The 23,904-nt window shown below is 47.4% G+C and overlaps 1 protein-coding gene across 2 annotated transcripts in view; it reads left to right on the top strand.

Moving 5' to 3' along the window:
- The first annotated feature begins 10,690 nt into the window (after nucleotides 1-10,690).
- TGFA (transforming growth factor alpha) overlaps nucleotides 10,691-23,904 on the top strand; it is an 89,446-nt gene continuing 76,232 nt past the window's right edge. The window contains exon 1 of one of the 2 annotated variants that reach the window (XM_058667937.1): nucleotides 10,691-10,991. In XM_058667937.1, the coding sequence (XP_058523920.1) occupies nucleotides 10,952-10,991 (40 nt within the window). In that variant the 5' untranslated portion in view covers nucleotides 10,691-10,951. The remainder of the gene's footprint in view (nucleotides 10,992-23,904) is intronic. The other variant, XM_058667938.1, reaches the window with a different exon arrangement.

Raw genomic sequence — 23,904 nt, 5'->3', positions numbered from 1 at the left:
GGTTAAAGAATTAAGATGTAAAAGTGTGAAATACATGTTGATGAGGTGTTGTTCACCTGGGGCCCATCACTAGACTTCAGAAAGTCTAAAAATGCCCCATGCTATCTGCACAATTTGGTAGGTGGGGATATGAACATGGATCTGTGCAGGGTGCAGGCAAGAGAGCCTATGAAAAATGCAGGTAATCCAAGGAAATGGAAATGGCCATTTACATTAACTTGGTATCCAAAATTGGAAGTAGCTCACCACAAAGCTGGTAGGAATATTAACTGGCAAAACTTTTCTGGAGGGCAGTGTTGGATGTGGATACCTCTGTGTGTGACTTCAAATGGCCATACAAACACACTGTATAGTGAAGAGAGTGTAAAACAGCAGGAGGCAGGAGGCAGGTAGACGACAGGTCCTTAACAGAGAATATGAAGTTTGCCAGTGCATGGGGGTCAAACATATAAAAAGAAATTGTGGTGTGATAAAGATGTGACTTCAAACAGTGGGGGGAAGCGGATAAAGGTGTGAATATCAAACCATCTTGAGATTCATCTCATCAAGTCACACTGTATGGGGATTGTTACATAATATTGGGCAAATTGACACCCTTGTATAGTTTCTGTCTTCAACAGAAATTTTTCTAATAGTTTCAAAGGATAAATTTTTTAATTCAATTTCGTTTTATTTGAAAGGCAGACACATTCTGTGAGAGAGACAGACTGTGAGATCTTCCGCTTGCTGGTTTATTCTTTAAATGCCTCCCAGTAGTCAGGGCTGGGGTACAAACTCTGTCCAGCTTTCCATGGGTGCGGTAGGGACTCATAGTTGGGTTATCACCTACTGCCTCCAAGGGAGTGTATTAGCAGGAAGTTGGAATCAGAGGTGGAGCTGGGACTAGAACTAAGGTGTTATAAATGGGATGGGGGTACTCCAAGCAGCACTGTAAGCACTGTGCCAAATACCTTCCTCCACATGAAGAAGAACAGGCATACTCCTTTTAAAAAGCACTTTATCAGTGCTGATTTGACATAGGCATTCTTTTTATTAGTTAAGTATCCCATGTCAAATTAATCAGGAACTTTCCAAGCAGCTTTAGTGATATGTTTTATATTTAATTTTACAATGTAATTGTTTATATCAATAAAATATTACCTGAATCACTAGAACAAACTCTACTTGGCCACATTTATTGTAACATTTAATAGCATTTTAATTTCGATTTGATAACATTTTATTTACCACTTTTTCCTTACCCATGCATAAGTCCAACTGGCTAAATTTTTTTTGCCGTGTTTTTATTAATTTTGTTAGTTTAGAATCTCAGTTACCTTAATTTCAAAAACTGAATTGTGACTGTTTTCATTCTATTCTATGTTCTAGAACATTTTAAACAAGACCATTACATTATTTGGGCTGTAAATAAATCTAGTATAGACTGTGAATCTTCTGAAAAAATAATTGTTGTTTTAAAGATTTGATGGTGTGCTTTTATTAATTTGAAAGGCAGAATAACAGAAAAAGAGAAGTTGATCTTCCAACCTGTGGTTCACAACTCCTCCACATGCCTGTAAGAGCCAGGGCTGGGCAGGCTGAAACCAGGAATCAGGAACACCATTGGAGCCTCACATGGGAAACAGGGAGCCAAATGCCTGAGCTGTCATCTGCTGCCTCAGAGTGCTCATTAGCAGGAGCTAATTCCAAAGCAGAGGCAGGACGTGAACCCGGGCTGTGGAATGCACATGTCCCAGGTTTTGTCTTTATTCATTGCACTACTACACTTGCCCTTATGGAATAACTAGCAACTTTTCTATTTCTTTTGTGATTATTACTGTTTGCAAAGTTTCTATTGTTCTTGAGTTGGTCTGGCAATTACATGGTCATAGAAAATCTATTCTTTTAATGAGATTTTCAAGCCCATTGCATAAACCACTTTCTTATAATCAAGATTTTTTTCCATGGATGTTCAATTCTACTTCTTATTCCCAATATTGTACACTTTTAAAAAGACTTATCTATTTTTATTGGAAAGTCAGATATACAGAGAGGAGAGGAGGAGAGACAGAGAGGAAGGTATTGCATCTACTGATTCACTCCTCGAGTGGCCACAATGGCCAGAGCTGAGTCAATCCGAAGCCAGGAGTCTCTTCCAGGTCTCCCACGCCGGTGCAGGTTCCCAAGGCTCTGGGCCATCCTCTACTGCTTTCTCAAGCCACAAGCAGGGAGCTGGATGGGAAGCAGCGTTGCCAGGACACAAATCGGCACCCATACGGGATCCTGACACGTGCAAGGCAAGGACTTGAGTCACTAGGCTACCGTGCCTGGCTCAATATCGTATATTTTTAAAGGCTCTACCTCTAGCTACCTATGTATGTGAAAGGCTGAGTGAAAAAGAGGAAGGAAAAACTACAGAGAGAGAGACAATGGGGCTGGCGCTTTGCAATACCAATTCTAGTCCTGGCTGCTCCACCTCCAATCCAGCTCCTTACTAATGCTCCTGGGAAAGCAGTGCAGGAGAGCCCAAGCATTGGGGCCCCTGTGCCCACATGGGAGACCTGAAGGAAGCTCCTCGCTCTTGGGTTTAGACTTGCCCAGTTCTGGCCATTGTGGCCATTTGGAAAGTGAGCCAGCAGATGGAAGATGTTTCTTTTTCTGTCATTCCCTCTTTCTCTTTGTAACTTTGCTGTTCAAATGAATGAATAAATCTTTTTTAAAAGATAAATTAAAAAATTTTTTAAAGACATTGGTTCATCCCTCAAATGCCCCCAAAAACCAGGCAGGGCCAGGCTAAAGCCAGGAGTCAGGAACTTGATCTGTCTCCCACATAGGTAGCAGGAAGCCAGGTAATTGAGCCATCATCCATTGGAATGTTTTCAGAAAGCTGGAACTCAAACTAGCACTCTGATAGAGCAGTAGCTTAGCCCACTGCACCACCACAATGTCTGTCCACTTACACTTCTACCTTCTCTCATCTTAGTGATTAGACTTGACCTTGTTTACTTACTTTTTTCAAAGATACTGATTTTCTCATCTTTGCCTTTTCTAATCCATTATTTTCCAACTGTGTCCCTATATTTCTCCCTTTCTTGGATTTGATTGACTTTATTCCTTTTCGTATTTCAGTTAAAGTGTTATTACTTCGTTTAGTTTTATTCTTTCTTTTAAAATTTATATTTCTGGGCCCGGCGCAATAGCGTAGCCGTTAAAGTCCTCGCCTTGCATGTGCTGGGATCCCATATGGGCGCCAGTTCTCATCCCAGTGACTCCACTTCCCATCCAGCTCCCTGCCTGTGGCCTGGGAATGCAGTCAAGGACAGCCTAGAGCCTTGGGAACCTGCACCTGCATGGGAGACCTGGAAGAGGCTCCTGGCTTTGGATTGGCTCAGCTCCAGCCGTTGCGACCGCTTGGGGAGTGAATCATCAGACGGAAGATCTTCCTCTCTGTCTCCTCCTCTCTGCATATCCGCCTTTCCAATAAAATTTGTATTTCTATTTTAAAAGGCAGAGTCAGAGAGAGAGAGAGAGATCTTTCATCTACTAGTTCACTCCCCAAATGGCCACAGGGCTAAAGATGAGTCAATATGAAGCCAGGATCCAGGAGCTTCTTTCAGATCTCCCAAGTCGGGCCATTTTCTCCTGAATTCCCAGGCAATAAGCCGCAAGTTGGATTAGAAGTGGAGCAGCTGGGACATAAACCAGTGCCCATATGGGATGCTGGTACCATAGGCAAAGGCTTAGCATACTATGCCATAACACTGACCCCTTATTAGTTCTTAATAATAATAATAATGCAGGGCTGGCATGCTAGCCTGTGATGCTCATGTCCCTCATGGGCACTGGTTTGAGTCCCATATACTCTACTTCTGATCCAACCCCCTGCTAACAGCTTGGGAAAATATCAGAAGATGGCCCAAGCATTTGGGCTTCTGTGACCACATGGGAGACTCATAAACTCCTGGCTCCTGGCTCTGGCCTGGCTCTGTCCTGGTCATTTCAACCCTTTGAAAAATAAACCAGTGGGTCAGCAATCTTTGTCCCTCTACCTCCTCCTTCTCCTTCTGTAACTTTGCCTTTGAAATAATTTTTTTTTCCTTGCATGTAGCTTTGGCTGACTCTAAAGTGCTTTTTTTTCCTTATCGACATTTTGTAGCATTTCATATTATCTTCACTCAAAATAATGTATGATACATTTTTTTTTCGTAAGGAATTGGATATTTAAGTCACCCTTTGCTCTTAAGTTCTAGCTTGATTGCATCAGCCAATGGCTGTAGTTCAAAATGTACTTTCTTCTTGAAATGTAGGAAGGTTTCAGTTGAAAGTTAGCATAAGGATGCCTGAAAGGGAGGTATTGATATTTATAGAGGGTTTTGTGTTGTATACATCAATAGTAGATAAATTACCCAAATTCATCTTAATTTCACTTGATCTTTATTCTTTTGAGGTGCCAGAGAGAAAAAAGTTCAGGCAGCTTAAAACAATCACATTTTCTTACTGCTCACAATTCTGTGGATTGGCTGCATTCCCTCTTACAGCCAAATTCAACTTGTGTGTAGAGTCAGGGCTGGATTCAGGCACAGGGTCTTGTTGGTGCTCCCCGCAGTCTCTGTTCCTCTCATAGACTAGATGGGGCTTCCGCCATGACGACAGGCACGTTCCAAGGGAGCAAGCCAGAATGCACAGAAGTTTGCTAAGTCTGCACACACCCCTCTGCTTTCTGATGCTCCTTAAACAAAGCCATCCAGATTCAGCCTGGGAGGGGACTACATAAGGCGCTGGGTGACAGGGAGGGTGCTCTCTTTGGGACCATTGAGATTAAAACCTACCAACACAAAGAGTTTGTCGTTTGTGCATGTGGTTCTTCTTATATTTCCAAAAGTTTTGACTCAAGTGATTCTATTTATATATTTTTGGTTGCAAATTTTGATTTTCTCATCATTGTATTACCTCTTCAGATTTTTTTAAAATTTGCATTTACTTGGCAATCACTTTTGTTTTCTGTATCACTATTAGGAACATTTCTTCAAAGCCTCCAGTCTGATATGCATTTCCTGGGAGAGGGGAACCTATTTGTGTTTGATGGGAACACAGACACATTTGTGCTGGCTTACGCCATGTGCTGTGGAAGGTGCCCTATGTGACGTCTTGTCACAGGTACCTGGGGCATTGCTGGTTTCTGGCAGTGCAGCTCCCTAGGGAGGCTTGCTTTTTGTCTTCTGCAAGGTGAATTGAAGATTGTCAAACCCTTCTCACAAACAGGTCTGATCTGCATGGAGTCTTACAGAAATCCCTCAAAATGACAGAGATGTGGGCGGAATCCTTTGTCAATTCTGAGCAATGACAGATTTCCCCTGATTCTTTTTCTTGGAGTGTGGAAGCAAAGTGGGATGGGAAGTTGGCTGGGAGGGCTCAGAGGTCTGGTTCAGGATGAAGTCTGTCCTGTACTGGGGGGATCTGTCCTGGCGCAGGAAGCAGCACAGCCTCTCCATCCACGCTGAGCTCCCTATCAGAAATAGCCTGGCTTTGTTGGTCCTCCACCTTGGACCTCATGTCTCATTCCAACTCCCCTCCCACTCCTCTGAACTGATCAGGCACAGATCCATCACTGGAAAATCAACCACGAATCTCTCCTTGAAGTTGCTGTAGCTTTCTGATTTCTATCCTTCCTTCATTCTTGACCCTTTCCATCTTTTTTTGTTGATGTTCTTCCTCACTCCCTATTTCCAGCAACATCATTCATTGTCTTGGCTTGGGATCTCTGGGGCACCTGACCTGGCACTTCCCCAGGCACTCTTGACCAGCGGGGAATCAATCTTCCCAGATGTCAGAGGGGTGTGGCAGTGTGATGGAGGCTGCAGGCAGACAGCAACAAGGACAGAGAAGTCAGACTGCATGCTGAGTCCTTCTGCCTCCAGGGGTGCTTCATAGGATGGTTTGAGTTCAGCTGTGCTCGGGCCGGGGTGGGGAGGGTTCCCCTCTTGCAGCCTCTGCTTCTAGGAAGTTCACAAGCTGTGATAGAGATAATGAGCTTCATTGTAGCAACCTTTGGGTGACCCCTGGTCTTAGAGACTCTGACCTCCTGCCTTCATTAGCACAAAGAGCTGGCTGGGCCACCTGCAGAACCACCAACCTCTAGATGTCATATCTGCTTTTAGAACCATTCTGTGATAGACTCTAGCAGTAGGGGCTGGGCAGGAGGAGGTGTTGCAAGTTTACAACCCAACTTCCATGCACTTTCCCAAGTTACACCTGTGGGCACCGGGATGTAGGTGCCAGGCAGGTCAGACCAGTCCGCACAGCACAGCACCAGGACAAAGAAAACGCCGCTATTGCTTCTTACCCTGCCCATTATGGCTGGAGGTGAAACAAAGTAAGCTCAGCATAAGGTTTCCTACTAATCCTGCCAGCTAGAGATAAGGCATTCACCAATAACTGAGGTCCCAGAGAGGGCTGGAACTTGAACAATAACTACTTTGGATTCGATTTTTTTTCTAAGACTCCAAACATATTTTTAAAAAAAAATCTACTCACTCTCCTTAAGCACAATTCCCCAGAGCCCTTAATAAAATGTCTATTCAGAGGGCACCTGACCTGTGCCCTACTCCTGTGTCAGGTGCCCCTTCCTGTTTGCCTCTGAATACTACCCTCCCTTCCCCCATCTGCTGCTGCCACTGGGAAGGTCATTGCTCCTGGAGGCTTGTCTGCAGGTATTGAAATTCCTTCCATGCTGTGGCCCGTGGCTTTGCTTCCTCCCTCAAATGGCTGGGCTGTTTATTCACTAATAACCTGGGTAATTGCTTAGCCAAACAGCAAGCTCAGCTGAGCCAAATCATTCAGGGAAGACTCTGAGGTTTGTGGTCTCACAATCACCTCCACACACGAATCAGGAAGGAGGGGGAGGCTGATTACAGTGAAGAAGGGCCTCTTTAAATATTCCCTTTGTAATAAGTATGTATGAGAAAGGAAAGGGAGGGGCCGGGCACTGTGGAGTAGCAGGTAAAGGCTCCACCTGCCGTGCAGTCACCCCATGTGGCCATCAGTTTATGACCCTAGGCTTGGCTGCTCTACTTCTGATCCAGCTCCCAGCAGGTGTGCTTGGCAAGGTAGCAGAGTATGAACCGAGTGCTTGGGCCTCTGCGCTAATAGGGGAGATCCAAAAGAGGCTCTTGGCTTTGGACGAGCCTAGCTGTGGCTGTTGTGGCTATAAGAAGGAATGAACCAGCAGATGGAAGATCTCCCTCAGTCTCTTGCTCTCTGTAGTTCTGCCTTTCAAATAAATAGATCTATCTTTAGAGGGGGCAGGGAAGGGAGAGAGAGTGGGAGGGAGCGAGGACAGAGAAAGCTGACAGTGGAATTGTCCTGGCATCTCAGTGGATCAGGCTGGGATTGGCTTGTCACAGCAGGGATCATGCTGAGCTCCAGGCCAGCTGCAGCCAGAGTGCAAAAGCATGCAGATGCCTGGAAGCCAGTCGCATGGTGCTTAGGGGCCACAGACACAGAGCAATAGGAGCTGCTACATGGGACACACAGCATCTGCAGGTGACTACATACACTGGGTGTCCCCTAAGCTTCCAGGGTCTACCCTGGAATTTCACTTGGCTCAGAGAGCAATGCATTCCATACTTGCCCCCACCACTACCCCCTCCCCCAAAATCAACACCCTCTAGGAAAAGTGTTTCCTTGGTTGTAAACTGCTTTCTGTATTTTTTCTTATCTCCTCACATCAGAAGCTGCAAAGTGAATTTGTAGCTCCCCAGTTACGGTTGAGTGATTTTCCACGGGAAAGTGTGTGTGTCTGTCTGTCTGTCTGAGGAGGGGAGCATATGCACAGATCCAGAAAAGCAGTTGAGGGCCCGGCGTGGTGACCTGGCAGCTAGAGTCCTCGCCTTGCATGTGTCTGGATCCCATGTGAGCACCAGTTTGTATCCCAAAGGCCCTGCTTCCTATCAAATTCCTTGCTTGTGGCCTGGGAAAGCAGTCAAGTGTGATCCAAGGGCCTTGGGACCCTGCACCTATGTGGGAGATCCAGGGGAGGCTGTGGGTTCCTGGCTTTGGGTTCCTGGCTTTGGATCTGCTCAGTTCTGCTCTGGCCAATGCGGCTGCTTGGGGAGTGAGTGATTCAGCAGATGAGGGATCTTCCTTTCTGTCTCTCTTCCTCTCTGAATAGGACTTTTAAATAAATCTATTTTTAAAAATCAACTGATATGGAAAGGGAGAAACTAAGGGAAATGGTAGGTAACTAAGGAAGGGAGAGGCGGGGACACTTAAGGGAGACTTTATGTAATAGCCTTGTCGAAATCAAATACTGTGCTAAAAATGTGAATAAATCCTTGCATTTTGTTCTACTAACCCAACAAGTCTTATCCTTATTAATTTGGATACTGCAGCAGCATGATATGGAAAGCAACGCATGAATCTTGCAAGTACCTCATTTGCTTAAAAACTCTGCCACTTGTTGGCTATGCAACTCTAGGTAAAGTACAAAATTCTTAGAAATGCCAAGTATTTTCACTGGAAAGGGAGACATGGGACTCTCCTCTCACAAAGCTGCGAGGGTTAGATGAGATTATAAAATGCCGAAGAGAAAGCATGGATGATTTAGGACATTATGTTTCTTCTTAGGGCTAGAATAAAAAAATGCTCAAAAATTATTTCAGTTCACATTAAGAAAATAAGGCTTAAGCTTAAAAGACAATCCCTGATTGGACTTGAACAAAACCTGGAAGGTTATATACAAAACATGGACACAGGCTCCCAAAAATCTTGGGGTGAAGGAATTAATCATTTTTGAGTGCTACAATGTCCTTTGAGTTGGGCACTCTAGAGATGAAGATCATTTCTTGATGAAAAAAGGCTTTAGGATCGCACAGGCTTGAGCCGGCTGCTTACCCCCTCCCACAGGGAGCCAACCAAGTCTCTGAGCAGCCAACTCTCAGTGCAGGGAGCATGAAGGCCGGTCCCGGGGGGAAGCAAGGTGGCAGGTCCATTCTCCAGTCTTGGACAACAGAGGAGAGCAGGGGAAGTTGGGAGAATTGCAGATTCCTTCCCTCTTGTAGCCAAAGCAGGCTAGCCCAAGGAGGACACAGCAAAGCCACCAGAACAGGTCAAGGTTAAGCAAAAGACGGTGACCTAGAGGCTGAAGAGAGTGCTAAAGAAAGTGTATGTGGGGCCTGGCGGTGTGGCCTAGCGGCTAAAGTCCTCGCCTTGAAAGCCCCGGGATCCCATATGGGCGCCGGTTCTAATCCCGGCAGCTCCACTTCCCATCCAGCTCCCTGCTTGTGGCCTGGGAAAGCAGTCGAGGACAGCCCAATGCATTGGGACACTGCACCCGCGTGGGAGACCCGGAAGAGGTTCCAGGTTCCCTGCTTCGGATCGGCGCGCATCGGCCCGTTGTGGCTCACTTGGGGAGTGAATCATTGGACGGAAGATCTTCCTCTCTGTCTCTCCTCCTCTGTGTATATCTGGCTGTAATAAAATGAATAAATCTTTAAAAAAAAGAAAAAAGAAAAAAAGGAACGTGTATGTGTCCTGCACCTGCTTCAAATGAAACAACGAAAAATACAGATCAATTCAGGTAGCTCAGAATTTACCATGAAATCCTCATTGCTGACCCAAATATCCTCTGACAATGTAGTGAAAGCAGTGATTTGTCAGTTTGCAAATCGACACCCTTTTCAGGCTGCTGCTTTCTGCCCCAAGTTGAGACTAAAGGCCTGATGCTTCTTTTTGGAATCCATGCCCCTGCTGCTCCTGAAAAGCACCTTTTAGAGTCTGACCCTCTGGTCAAACAGACACCTCTCCGACCTTTAATGAGAGAGGATTCTACCTCCGAAGCCAGGCAGGAAGGGGTCACCTGCAGGAGGTGCGTGGTCACTTCCAGGGCCTGCTGTCCCAGGACCAGAGGGAGCATGCATTGTTTGACCAGAGTGCCATTCCTATGTCCCTCTACCTCCCCCAGTGTCAGCACCAGGGCCAGCTTCAAGTCACAAATCCTGAAGACTGAGGCCCACACAGCCCTCTCCTGGGGAGCCTGCTACTGGTACTTGGTGTCCGCTCCCTGTGGCAGGTGGTCGTGGAGGTGTCTAACCCGTATCTTCATGGAAAGCCATCATCATTATCAGCGCCAGGCTAGAGGACCAAGACTCACTGATATTAACCCTGTACCCACATGGGGATGGAGGGAGGTCGTGCCCCGGGCGACAGGTGTCCCGATTGGTGGAAATGGGGGCGCAGGTGGGAAATCTGGGTTCACACATGCTTTGTTTGATGCCGGGAGCGGGGGGCATTCTCCTTGGCCAGCTCAGCAAGTGGCTGGTGAGCAGAAACACCCTCCCCTGGCCGCGCCCCCGAGTCTCCAGCCCACATGAGGCCCCAGCAACAGCTCTGGGACGCAGGTGACCCTGACTGGCGGCGCCCAGGTGGCTCCGCTTCGCCGCCTAGAGCCGAGAAGCCGCACTGCGCCCCGGGACACTCGGGCGGCGACCCCGCATGTAGGGGCGAGCCGTCGCACCACCCCGGCAGTCTGGGGGTGGCTCTCAAGTCAGGCGCTTCCTGCCTTTTCCTGGGTGCGGATGCCCGACCCGCGCCGCCAGGCTCGGGGACTCCAGGTCGCCCCGCCCAGCTCCAAGCGCGCAGCGTCCCCGCCCCCAGCCCCAATCCCCCCACCCTCTGTGCCCTCGGGGGGGCACCCCCACCAGGGCGAGAGGGTGGGCAGCCGGGTCCCGGTCGCCCAGTGGCAGAGAGGTGGCGGTAACCGCCTTCCTATTTCCGCCCGGCCGGCAGCGCTGCGGGGTGCGAGCGCGCGAGAGGCGCTGGGTGCTCGCTCCGCCCGCCCGCGCCGGGGGCTGGCCCTGCCTTGCCAGCGCCTTTTTCCCCCCGCACCGCGGCGCCGCTCCGCCACTTGGGCACCGCCGGGAGGGCAGGAGGCTGGAGCGCCTGCTGCCCGCCCGTCCGCCCGCCTGCCCGTAAGATGGTCACCTCGGCTGGACAGCTCACCCTCTTCGTGCTGGGTACGTACGGCGCCTGGCGCGCACCCCACGTCCCCAGACCCCTGTTTTTCTTTTTTCCGGAGGAGTGGGAGGGTGGGATTCCTGCGCCCTCCTAGCAGTGTGGAGGTAGGACAGTGCTTTGGTTGGCTGCGAGCCGGGGAGGCCAGGGGAGTCCCCGCCAGAGTTGGGGGGTGGGGGGCTGTGGGGCGCCCAGGCTTGCCCCGGGAAGTGGCCGACTGGGCGGTGCGTGAGAGCGCCGAGCACCGGGAGCGCCCTGTGGACGGGCTTGAACTTTAATCCGCCGCAGCTGAGTCTGTTCTCACACACGCCCACACCTGCCTGCTTACCTGGCCGCCTGCTAGCCGGGCTTCACCGCGCCGCCGTCAGCCGAGAGGGTGCCGGGCGTGCACCCCTCTGGCCGGCCCGGCCTGCTTTCCCTTCGCCCCCCCATCCCCAGGCCACAGTCCCAGTCCCGGCAGATGCGCCCCATCGGCAGAGGCGCCCCCAGACATCTCCCTTGAGGAGCTCCTGGGCTTCGGGGGTAGGTGTTGGATTTTTGTACGGATTAATTGTTCGTTCAATTAACTTCCCCGCGAGAAGTGGTTTTGGTGTCAGCTGAGGGCAGGCGTGAAACCCTAGACCGAGCGTTGCCGGTTTCCTTTGAGTTTGTTCTTGGAAATGAACGAGAGGTGGGGGAGGGGACTCCCGCACGCAGGGATCGGGGTTGCAGGGCGCGCGAGTCCTTCCACCGTGGAGCTCATTGTGGGAGCGTGGGGCGCGGGGCCAGCCCTGGTAACCAGCGGCGCCCAGGCTCTGCTGCTGGGTTAGTCGATGGGCAGCTCAGGTGTCCCGGCTTTGGGGCGGCTCTGCGCTAAGAGTACGCTTCGACCCGTGCTCAGCCCCCAACCGCGGAGTTGAACCTCACGGGGCAAGGTGCTCATCATAAGGTCACTGGAGTTGGAGCAAAGCCACGGAAACCTCTCCCCCCAAATGCCCAAAAACCCTCGTCTCATTCAGAGCCGAGTACAAATCCAGGGATTCGCAGTCCCGCCCTGGAAGCGCTGGTTGAGAGCCGCGGTCGAAGGAGGGATGTCCGCTAAAGCGGGCGCCCAGCGGGTGCGCCAACAGGGGACAGGGTAGTGGGTGGCTTGGCCCCCACGTTTTTCCTAAGGACTATTCTCTCTCGCTCGCTCGCTCCCACTCCCCTTCCCTCCCTCCCTCCCTCTCCAGTTGTATTGATCTGTAACAAAAAAAAAAAAATCAATTTTGGCTTGCACAAACGAGCAAAACATTAGGGATACAGCGGAAGCGTGCTGGATGTGAGTGTGAGGCGTTTGTAAATAACGGTAGTACTGCTAGTAGCTGAAGCTGCTGGCTTGTGTTCACGCGGACCTGATGAAGTGGTCTTCCTCTCCTTCCCTAGGAGAGGGAATTGAAGTCCCAGAGTAGTGGGACCTGCCTATCGTCAGGAGCCTCACTTCTTTCAGGTCTGGGTCTTGAAATGCCCTAGAATTCCTTGTTCAATGGGGTTTTCAGTTGAGCTGTTGAGATCCCAAGGTGGTTATTCAGTGAAGAGTAGAGGCGGGGAAGGATGCAGGCACATGTGAGGAAGGCTGTGCACACTGGCGCCGGCTGTGCCTGCCGTGCAATACTCGCCCATGCAGACTGCGCTCTTAACCGGAGCATTTTGCTCTTTTGCTGGAGAATGTTCTTTTCTGTGTGATTTTTATGTTTTCTTCTTTAAGGAAAAGATGCATAAACTTTAAAAGGGTGTTAGATATATAGAAATTGGCTCCTACAGTTTCCAACATGTGAGCGGCTGAAGTGGTTCACACCACTGAGGACTGCTTTTAATAAAAAGGAGAACCAAAGCCGTTAGTCCCTGCGTTTACTAGACCTGCCGCCTCCCACGTGTGTCTTTAATTTGCACGTTTCCTCCCGAGCTGCTTTCCTCTCTAATTTTTCTTAAATTAGTTGGAGGCCGATGCAGGCACACCAGCCATTATGTCATCGCCAACCAGGATCTGGGAAACCTTCCTGGGGTTAGTCTGAGAAGGGCGTGGCTGCTGGCTGGAAGTCTGATTTGATGCTTGAGGACTTGGGACGTGAATGTTGGTCATGAGTGGCAGAGCGCGGGGCCTAATGCCCAAATGGCAGTACTGGAATTGCCATCCTGGCTCTGGTGGGGGTGGCTGCCTCCCACCCAGGTCTGGATCCGTAGCTGGCAGGCCGACTTCACAGGGGCCTGGCGTGTCCAGTTGCGTGTCCTCCTCCACGTCTAGAGCGCAGTGTGTAATCTTGGATGTGTTACCCAGCATTTCTACACCTGTCCCCCCACATTCTCCTCCCTCCCCACACACACTGCAAAATAGAGGAATTCACAATGCTGTTGAATGTATTGAACATTTGATGAGCAGCACCTGGTGCTGAGTAAGATCTTAGTTTTGGCATCATCATCATTATCATCGCTGTTGTGGCTTTGAGCCCTTTAGAATTCCAGATACCACTACAGGTTATATGAGTTCTGAAACTGGGAGAGTTAGTCCTTTTTAAACTTCTCTCACTACTCCTGCCCCTTGTTAAGCCAGAAGAATATCATGGAAACTAAGCCCAGCCTTAGGGAATTTCAGGTGAATGTCTTTTGACAGATCACAAATTCAGGCAAGTGCAGCAGTAGTTTTAGACATGACTGGCTCTGATGCAGGATGTGTTGTCCTCAGTAGTCGGAGATCAGTTGTCTTCAATAGACCTCGGTGGTCGTCATTAAAGTGGGAATAATAGGACTGTAGCTGCCCCACCTGGGGTTCTGCCAATCAAAGAAGATGAATATAAAAGTATTTTTTAAATATTTATTTTGGGCCTAATGCAATGGCTCAACTGGCTGATCATCTCCCTACAGCTGCCTGGATCTTCTGAGAATGCTGGTTCATGTCCCAGCTGCTCCACTTCCCATCCAGCTCCCCATCCAGCTCCCTGCTTGTGGCCTGGGAAAGCAGAGGATGGCCCAAGGCCTTGGGACCCTGCACCCACATGGGAGGTGCTTGTGAAGCTTCAGATTGGCTCAGCTTCAGCCATTGCAGCCATTTAGGGAATGAAACAGCAGATGGAAGATCATTCTCTCTGTCTCTCCATAAATCTGACTTTCCAATAAAAATGAGTAAATCTTAAAAAATAAAAGATTTATTGATATTTATTTGAAGGCGAAGTTAGGAATGGCGAAAGATCCACCATCCTCTGGTTCAATTCCCAAGTGGCTTCAACAGCCAGGAGCTTCTGGATTTTCCTGTGGGTGCAGTGGCCCAAGCATTTGGGCCATCCTCTCCGGCACACTAGCAGGAAGCTGGATTGGAAGTGAAGCAGCCAGGACTTGAACCAGTGCTCATATGAGGTGCCCAGTATGGGAGGTGGCCTGAACATGAAAGAATTTTTAACTTATAAAAATCAGGGTCACATACATAATGAATTGATACGATTCAGAAATGGGTTTTTTAATTCAGATAAGCATAGTTTTGTTTTTATGTTTGCTCCCGTAAATGAAGACAGGATATAACTCTAAAGAAGGATGGCAGAGGAACCAGGTAGCATGAAGGGTGGGCACAGGCAAAATGGACACTTGGGGAGTTAGGACTGAGGGACCAGTAGGAAGTAGAAAGACACTTATCCATCCCTGGGCATGTGTCTCAGAGAAGACGGTGGCAGTTTGCCCAGGACACATGCTTTCCATGTTGGGCAGTCATAATTAGAGAGTGGGCCGTCCAGGTGGATATGGCAGCCTTTGAGGCTGACTTGACTGTATTTGCTTTTCCAGAATTTGGTTTCCTTGGGATAAAGTGACCTTTCGGTAAATACCCAGTGTCCCCTGTGGAGGGGACCTCTTTTAGAGGAGTAAGTGATGTTTCCTGTTGCTGTTACTATGGTGACACCTGAACAGTAGATGGCTTTTCCGTCAGACCTCTCTCCCAGGACCTTTGCCAAGCGTCTCTTAAGTCAGACCCTAGTCTCTGTGCTGTGTTCCAGGAGGACTGGCCAGGGGAGGACTCTGCAGTGGGCATCTGGTGCTTGCTTTCGTATCCCAAGTGTTGTAGAATCTCCTATTAAGGATCGCCAGTGGAGCTGGTTGGCACAGGTTGCCAGGCCTCTTCTCTAGCAGGGAGGTGACTCAGTAGGTGTCCCTGTGTACCCAGTCCCTGGGTGTGGCTTCTGCTGCTGGTGGGGAGGGGACAGCAAGAACATTTGCAAAACTAGTGCTTTTCAGTGCACGGTGGGGGTAGCTCCTAGCTTAGCCTATCAGTTTGATCTCAAGTTATGTTCTGACCTCTTGAATGCCCTTGTGGATTTATGAACCATTAAAGGCGCTATTGAGGCTTGTCTTGTTAACCATGGCCGATGTAGGACTCCTGCTGAAATCTCATCATTGTTGTAAGTGGTCTTGTGTGTGGCCCATGTCATTAAACCTAAACTGTCAACACTCAACATGCCACACTTTTTTCACTATTATTATTATAGGAACCTGACCGTGGTTTTCCTTCTTGTCAAATGGCCCCCTCCCCATATGCAATCCCTCTTCCCCCAGGACTTGGGGGTGATATCATGTAACCATTCCAAATATTTGTAATCGCATGACTTTTTAAATCACACAATTTTGAAGTCTCAATCCTGCACTAAACGGCTGGTATTTCCAGGCAGTGTCTAGATAGGGGAGGATGGGAGCTTTACAGAGGTCTTGGGTTTTGCTTGGCTCCCCCAAACCCTGCCATGCACAATCAAACATCAGAATCTTTCACAGAAGCAAAAAACCACAAATCAAGACCACCTGTTCATCTCTTAGAGGCAGGGCACTTTCCTTTGGACCTGGACAATTTTTTTTTTAAAGAGTTTTAAGTTGTTTTATGTAGACTATAACATAAGAAAGAAATAGTCCCTGAAAATAGTCCCTAGTGGCTAAAGTCCCCACCTTGCAAATGCCGGGGTCCATCCGAAATGGGCACTGGTTTGTGTCCTGGTTGTGCTGCTTCCCATTCAGCAACTCACTTGTGGCCTGGGAAAGCCTTGGGACCCTGTACCTACATAGGAGTCCTGGAAGAAGCTCCTGGCTCCTGGCTTCAGATCAGTTCAGCTCCAGCTTCACAGCCACTTGGGGAGTGAACCAGCAGATGGAAGATCTTTCGCTCTGTCTCTTCTCTCTCTGTATATGTGCCTTTCCAATAAAAATAAATCTTAATTTTTTTTATAAAAGGAAATAAATAGGATGTAAGTAAATGTGACATGCAACTTAAACCATCTTTTGTAGTACCAGCATCCCATGTGAGCGTCGTTTCAAGTCCTGGCTGCTCTACTTCTGATCCAGCTCCCTGTTGATGCACATGGGGAATCAGAGCAAAGATGATCCAAGTGCCTGGGCTCCTGCCACCCATCTCGGAGACCCAGATGGAGTTCCAGGTTCCTGGCTTCAATCTGGCTAAATCCAGCCATTGCAGCTATTTGGAGATTATCCAAATAGTTTCTGTCTTTCCTCTCTCTCTCCCATCTCTTACCCCATTGTCTCTCCTCTCCCTCTTCCTCTTTCTCATAACTGCCTTTCAACTAACTCACTGATTTTTTTTTTAAATTAGAGTTAACTGGACTTAGGAAAAAGTTTATTGAAATGGAATTTTATGCATTTTTCTGGGGCTGTGCTTGCCTTAAGTCAGAGGACAGAAAACCCTTCACACGGACTCTCTGCCCTTGGCAGGTGCATCCTGTGCTCAGCACTTTGGTCTCTAAGTTTGTGCATTATCTAAAAGGCTTTCATGCTGTCCTCATCCTGGGGTTTGCACTCTTCACGTGCTTGCAGCTGGCTAGAATTCCCGTCAGAAGGGCTTGTACACATAACTCCTTTGCATGAACTCAGCCTTCCATTGCTTTCCCTTTTTGGTTTTGATCTTCAATGGGTGTGAACATTTTTGGATGAGCCCTGGCCCCTGCTTATTTGGCTGTGAGTTAAACTTGACTGGGGCTTGTCCTTTTTTCTCTGCCAGTTTGGGGCCTCCTTGATTTTTGTCCCTGCCTTTGGCACCTCTGAGCATTGGGCAATCCTAGACCAATAAGCATTTGATGATGGTCTGGAGTGTGCAGTCCAGGTACTCCAAGTGTGGATTCTGTTGGTAAACACTTGACTGTATTGACATCAATCCTGGAAGATTCTTTTAATAATCATGGATGCAGCTAGTCTTAAGAATGTCATTTTATTGTTATGCTTAAAGTAGATGATGATTTAATTTTTAAAGCAGTATTTTTATTTTCCTCTACTTGAAAGGCAGAGAAAGAATTGATTTAAACATTTTTGTCTTTATTGAATTAATTGCTTAATTCCATTTTCCATGAACTTTTTGAAGTATGCTTGATGTTCTCAAGTTTGTTGCTTTTGAGGTTTATTTTTTTTTTAAAGATTTTTTATTTTTATTACAAAGTCAGATATACACAGAGGAGGAGACACAGAGAGGAAGATCTTCCGTCCGATGATTCACTCCCCAAGTGAGCCGCAACGGGCCAATGCACGCCGATCCGAAGCAGGGAACCTGGAACCTCTTCCGGGTCTCCCACACGGGTGCAGTGTCCCAATGCATTGGGCTGTCTTCGACTGCTTTCCCAGGCCACAAGCAGGGAGCTGGATGGGAAGTGGAGCTGCCGGGATTAGAACCGGCGCCCATATGGGATCCTGGGGCATTCAAGGTGAGGACTTTAGCCGCTAGGCCACGCCGCCGGGCCTGAGGTTTATTTTTTATTTTTAAATTTCAAATGCAGATTTGCATCTTCCATGTGCTGGTTCACCCCCCCAAATGGCCACAGTGTTCACAGCTGAGTTGATCTGAAGCTTCCTCAGGTCTCCCACTCATAAGTGCAGGGTCCCAAGGATTTGGGCCATCTTCTACTGCTTTCTCATGCCAAAAACAGGGAGCTGGATGGGAAATGGAGCATCTGGGACCCGCATTTATATGGGATGCCAGTGCTACTAGTGGAGGATTAATCTGTTGAGCCATTGCACCAATCCCTTTTGAGATTTATTTTTAAATATCTCTTTTAAACTGTTAAATAATTCAAGAGTAAGTTTTATGATAAATGGAGGGCCCATAAACTCTGGTAGATAGTTTGTTTCCATAGCCACCCACAGCACAGTCATTGGAGTAGAGCATTTCTGGTTTGGGGAGTGTGTGGTGTTGGGATTTCCGGCTAAGGCTGTGGCTGCTGTGTAGCCTGTCATGTCCATGGACGCTACCACAGCACAGCAAATGCTTGTGTGAGAATGCTTTTGTGCATTTCTAGACTTTTGCTTCATTTTTAAGATCAGTGCCTCTTGTTGGTGAGAATATTCACATCTTAGAGACCCTGTCTTGGGTTCTTTTAGAACATGCATCTGCCTTTGAATGTTGTCAGGAAACAATGTGGAAAGCATGTGTGCCTCTGCTGCACATGTCTCCTGCCACCTCCGAGGCCTTCGCTAAGTAATGACTGTACTTCGGGCGCTGCAGGAGAGGACCTGGCTCGAGGCCACCCACCGTGCAACCACAGAAAGGCAGCCCAGGCGTATAATGCGGAGGTTTACAATGGCACACTGTGCCAGACCATGGCAACCAACAGGGAGAACACCAGTTTTATTAGGCTGAAAAAAAGAGTTAGGAGCCAGCACTGGGGAACAGCTAGTAAAGCCATCATCTCCAGTGCCAGCGTCCTATATGGGCACTGCTTCAAGTCCAGGCTGCTCCACTTCTGGGATAGTTCACTGCTGTGGTGCCTGGAAATGCAGCAGAAGATGGCCCAAGTGCTTGAGTCTTTGTCACCCATGTGGGAGGCCTGGAAGAAGTTACTGGCTCCTTGCTTTGAGCTGGCCCAATGCTGACTGTTTGGGCCATTTGAGAAATGAACCAATGGATGGAAGATAGTTCCCTTTCTGTAAATTGGACTTTCAAATAAATTAATACATACATCTTGAAGGAAGGGAAGGGGAGGAGAAGAAAGTGAAGAGGTTGAAAACCCACAGCTCTTACCATGGTTGTGGCAAATGAGTTGAGGGATATAACCTCTTATTGCTCAGCCGGGACCTCTGGGTTTGAGCACGGCTCACCGCGGGATAGTACTGGGCCGAAGGCATCCTCAGCCTATTGCATGCTGTGTGCATTCCCCACCAGCAGCTCCAAGCCCTGGCAGATGTTTTTTCACACATAGCTGACCTTGATGTTATAATGAGGGCTTCAGGGATGAAGCATGGGTCACTACGCTGGAAGGAAAGCAGGAGCCTGGAGTCTGAGCTCGCATCTTGAGGGATCTGAGTTCAACCCCTGCTTGCACAGGTGGGAAATCCTGAATTTGGGTTCTCCCAGAACTTTCCAGTCACTCTTGTGGCCTTGAGGGAAAATCCCAAGAACAGACATATACTTTGTGCTGATCTTACTACCGACCAGCTCAATTAGACGGAACGCGCGCGTTTTATTGCCCCCCACTTCACACACAGATGGGTTGTGCAGTTCATGTCCCTTCTCCGCCAGCCTCCTTCGGTCCTATTTTCCTAAAAGGCAACACCAGTCAGAATCTTCTATCAGAAGAACCCAACACCACTCCGTGTCCAAGTTCTCAGACACATCCCCTTACTAGATACATGTCGGCTCTCTTTCCAGCCCTTCCTGGGCATAGATACAGACATTTTGTGTTCTATTTATTTTTTTTCTTCAAAAAGGACATTTGGTAGATTTTTTTTTTTAAAGTTCTGCTTCTTAGCTAGAGTACTTAGGGACAGTATTTGTGTGGAAAACATAAATATATAAACGTATTTGATAGCTATGATATGTTCTTTTTTTTTTTTTTTTTAAAGATTTATTCATTTTATTACAGTCAGATATACACAGAGGAGGAGAGACAGAGAGGAAGATCCTCCGTCCGATGTTTCACTCCCCAAGTGAGCCGCAACGGGCCGGTGCGCGCCAATCCGATGCCGGGAACCCGGAACCTCCTCCAGGTCTCCCACGCGGGTGCAGGGTCCCAATGCATTGGGCCGTCCTCTCCTGCTTTCCCAGGCCACAAGCAGGGAGCTGGATGGGAAGTGGAGCTGCCGGGACCAGAACCGGCGCCCATATGGGATCCCAGGGCGTTCAAGGCGAGGACTTTAGCCGCTAGGCCACGCCGCTGGGCCCTATGATATGTTCTATTACACAACTCTGTCATCTTGGTGATAAGGGCTTCACACTGAAATATTCAAAATGGAGGTTTTGAATATCCTTGCAGTGAAGTCCTTACCAGCATCTCCTGTGGCTTCTTTATGAATTACTCCTCAGGATTGTTCACTGAGTTTACTTTTTCACCTCTTAGTATTATTGTTTTGATAACCTGACCTTCCAGAAAAGCTCTCCAAACTCACTCTCATCACATAGGTGCGAATGCTTCTCTATTAAAGTTTGTCTCTGGTGACTGTTGCTTTGTTATGTTGACAGAATGCTCTCTCATTTTAATTTGTATTTGCTTGGTTTTTAGTGGAAGTGAATGTTTTTTCAGAGTTTATTTTCTTGTGAGTTATGACTGTGTACGTAATCCCTGTTTGGGGTAGGTCAGTTATTTGTCAGTGCTTTTCAGAGCTTTGTTAAACATGCAGACTATTTTGCTGTTTCCTTTTATATTCATGGGAGTTCTGTTTGAACTTAAAAAGTGTGATTTTATTTTTATAAACTTGTTTTATGGGAGGGAAGGTAGATACATAGATTGTTCCCATCCTTTGATTTACTCTCCAAGCGCCTACAATTGCCGAGGCGGAAGTCAGGAGCCAGAAATACAACCCGGGTCTCCCATGTGGGTGGCAGAACCCAGTTGCTCGAACCCTCGTCACCGCCACCTAAGGTTTGCATTAACAGGAGACTCAAAGTCAAGACTCGAACCCACGCACCTCAATGTAGAATGCAGACATTTTCACCGTTAGGCTGAACACTTGTTCCTGCTCACTCAGCTTTTTAGTATTATGAAAATATGTTCCTGGTTCCTTTGTTTCACTGTTTCACATCCCACGATCAAGTGTTGTTAAAGGATTGTCTGTGACTGACTGCTAATGTCCCCTTGTACATTTAGGTTGTAACTGTTCAGATCTAAGGTTTAGTTCTGGGGGGATGTGTTTGTGTGCAGGGTGTGAGATAAAGACCTAATTTGCCTCTCTGTCAAATAACCGTGCCCCAGTTAGTCTCTCTTCATTCACTGAATAATGCATCCCTGTACTCACGGAGTTCAAATTCCACTTTATCACTTGGTACATTCTTAGGAACTTGGATCCATTTGTGGGAGGTTTTTTTTTTTCCTGCTCATTGATCTGAGGATCGTTGCCACAAGGAGCCACTCCCATGGCTTGGAATGTGTCATTGCCCTAGGAAATTGGGGCAGGAAGTATGGAATGCTGGGAAGGTGAACAGTGCATTTCAGGGGCTAACCCTCACTTGTCACACCCCAAGTGGGGGTGTGCTGGAGAGAAGAATTTCCTACTGTGTTTCTCTCCCTGCAGAGAGACTTAGTGCATTCCCTGGTTTGACTCGGGACTGGTGAGCCTGTTCCTGGAGTCTGGCTGCACTGACAGGCATGTGGCCTGCCTAGAGCATCTCCTGTGTTTTGTTTCTTCGGGACTTTACACTCTGCAGGCATTGGGGGTAGACCTGTAATCCTTGAGAATCAAAAAGAAAAGTGCAAGTAGACACACATCTTCTGTATTAAAATCATACACATCATTGAGTTAAAAACAAACTTGAAATATTAAGATTTATTTTAGGATAAACCATAATATTTTCAGATAAGTTCTGAGGTTCCCCTCCCCTACTATCTCCTGGATTATTTCAGACTATACTTTTAGACTTTAGAGAGATGAATTCCTTCTCTGTCATTTTGGGGAAGTTTAATGGAAAAGTTTGAGAAGTATTATCCTTTGTGGCTGACTAACTTTCATATAGTTCCGAACAGTTCTCTTGAGATATTTTCTTTGCCCCAGGTGTTATTTAGAAGTATGTCATTTATTCCCCAATATTTGGGATTTTCCAGCTATTTGTCACTGGTTTCTAACTGAATTCCGTTGTGATCTGAGATACACCATGTATGGTTTCTGTTCCTTTAAATTGGTTCAAGTAGGTTTAACATCTGTCCTGTGGCCCAGAATGTGATCTGTCTCCATGACTGTTCCATGTGAATGTATTCTGTTATTGTTGGATGATTTAGCCTATAGATATCGGTCACATCAGGTTGATGGATGGAGGTGTTGAGTCCTGTGTCCTTGCTGATGTTTGTTTCCTAGCTTTGACTGTTTCTGATGAAGGGGTTTTACACTCTGATTAATTTTTGCCTTGTGGATTTTGATGCTATCATTAGGTGCACATATGCATTGGAGATTGTCATGTATGATTCACAAGATAGATTAGGGTCTCTCAAAGCCCAGAGGTCATCTGTGGTCAAATTTTGAGCTAATGAGCTGGTTATGCACCAGCAAACCACTACGAAGTTGAAAGATTTGCCCTTAGGAAAGCATCAACTCCCTGTGCTTGATTTCTTATAAAGGACCTCTTTCCCGTACTGTGCGACAAGGGTGGGGGACAACAAGTTAGCAAAAACAGTCCTTTCAACCAAACTGGATTGTTTTGGATTTCAGAAAAAAAACAGACAGGACATTAGCCCTTTAACAATAGAACAGAGGCACACGGTGGGTCTCTATTATTATTATCCCACATAGGTTATGTCAGTGATGAAATGATAGTTATGATTTTTGTGATCCAAGCCTGACGCCATATTTGGTTCATAATTCATCTGAGGTAGACTAGTACAGAACCAATGGGATGAATGACAAAATAAAATCCATCAGCTTGAAATGAGGGATGTTATATTATCTGTATTTCATTTATTTGTGTGATGAAATTTTACATTTGGTCAGGAAACATTTAGCTGTGCATCAGGACTGCCCTGGGTTTGGTGCTGTTAATGAAAAGAGAACTATGAGCTAATCCCTTGTCACTTGCCTCTAGCCCCTGAATGCTAGGCACACTGTGGCAGAAACAGAGACAGGTGTGTTTTTGTGTGTGTGTTGTTTTTCATTTTACCTTGTGATATAAGGTGTATCCGAGCACCTTGCACTCTGAAGGAAGGCTCCTGAAATTACACACAAATACACTGTGAGGAGTCCAGGGCCAATGCGTAGGAAGGTCCTGGTTCATTGTTAAGTTCTCTAAGTGCCTGACATGTTGCACAAACCCTTTAACCCACCCAGCAAGTTTAGGAGATATGCCGAGTATCCCCACTTCATAGGTGAGGAAATGGTAGGTAAGATGCCCAGTCTCCCACAGCCAGCAAGGGGTGGAATGAGGATTGGAATCCTGACCTCATGATCTAGCTACCCTACCTTCCTGACCGGCTGTGTCAGTTGGGGGAGCCTGTGGATGCCGGAGACATTGCTGTGTGAGAGCACCTCACTGAAGCAGGTGTTGCTATCAGCCTTCCAGACAGCCACTCCCCTCCGTGTTTACCATCTTGAGAGGAATTGCCATGCGGCTTAACAAAAAAAAAAAAAAAAAAAAAAAAAAAAAAAAAAAAAACCCAAAACAAAAGGAATACTGCTACTTCCCAGTTCTGCACAATAAGAAATCAGAAGAGCAGAGGGCTCTTACCCTCTCAGTCCAAAGCTTAGGCTTTCCAAAGGAGATGATTGCATGAGACATGCTATTGGACGTAATTTGTTGTGGCCAAGCATCCTCTAACAATGCATTCATTGATGGGAGCCTATTTGCTTTTCTAATGCAGTTTTTCTTTCAAGATGTTTGCTTTAAAGGTTTATAGCTCCACTCCAACACCCTCTGCCAGGGAGCTGGTGTCACCCTTCTGTCTCCCCAGTCACCATTTTCCCCTAGAGCAGAAGATGGCAAATCTTGAATGTGTCTACTTTAACACTTTCAGT

This window comes from Ochotona princeps, chromosome 8 (assembly GCF_030435755.1).
Source record: "Ochotona princeps isolate mOchPri1 chromosome 8, mOchPri1.hap1, whole genome shotgun sequence".
Classification (NCBI taxonomy): Eukaryota; Metazoa; Chordata; class Mammalia; order Lagomorpha; family Ochotonidae; genus Ochotona; species Ochotona princeps.
This window is presented reverse-complemented; position numbering and strand designations above follow the sequence as displayed.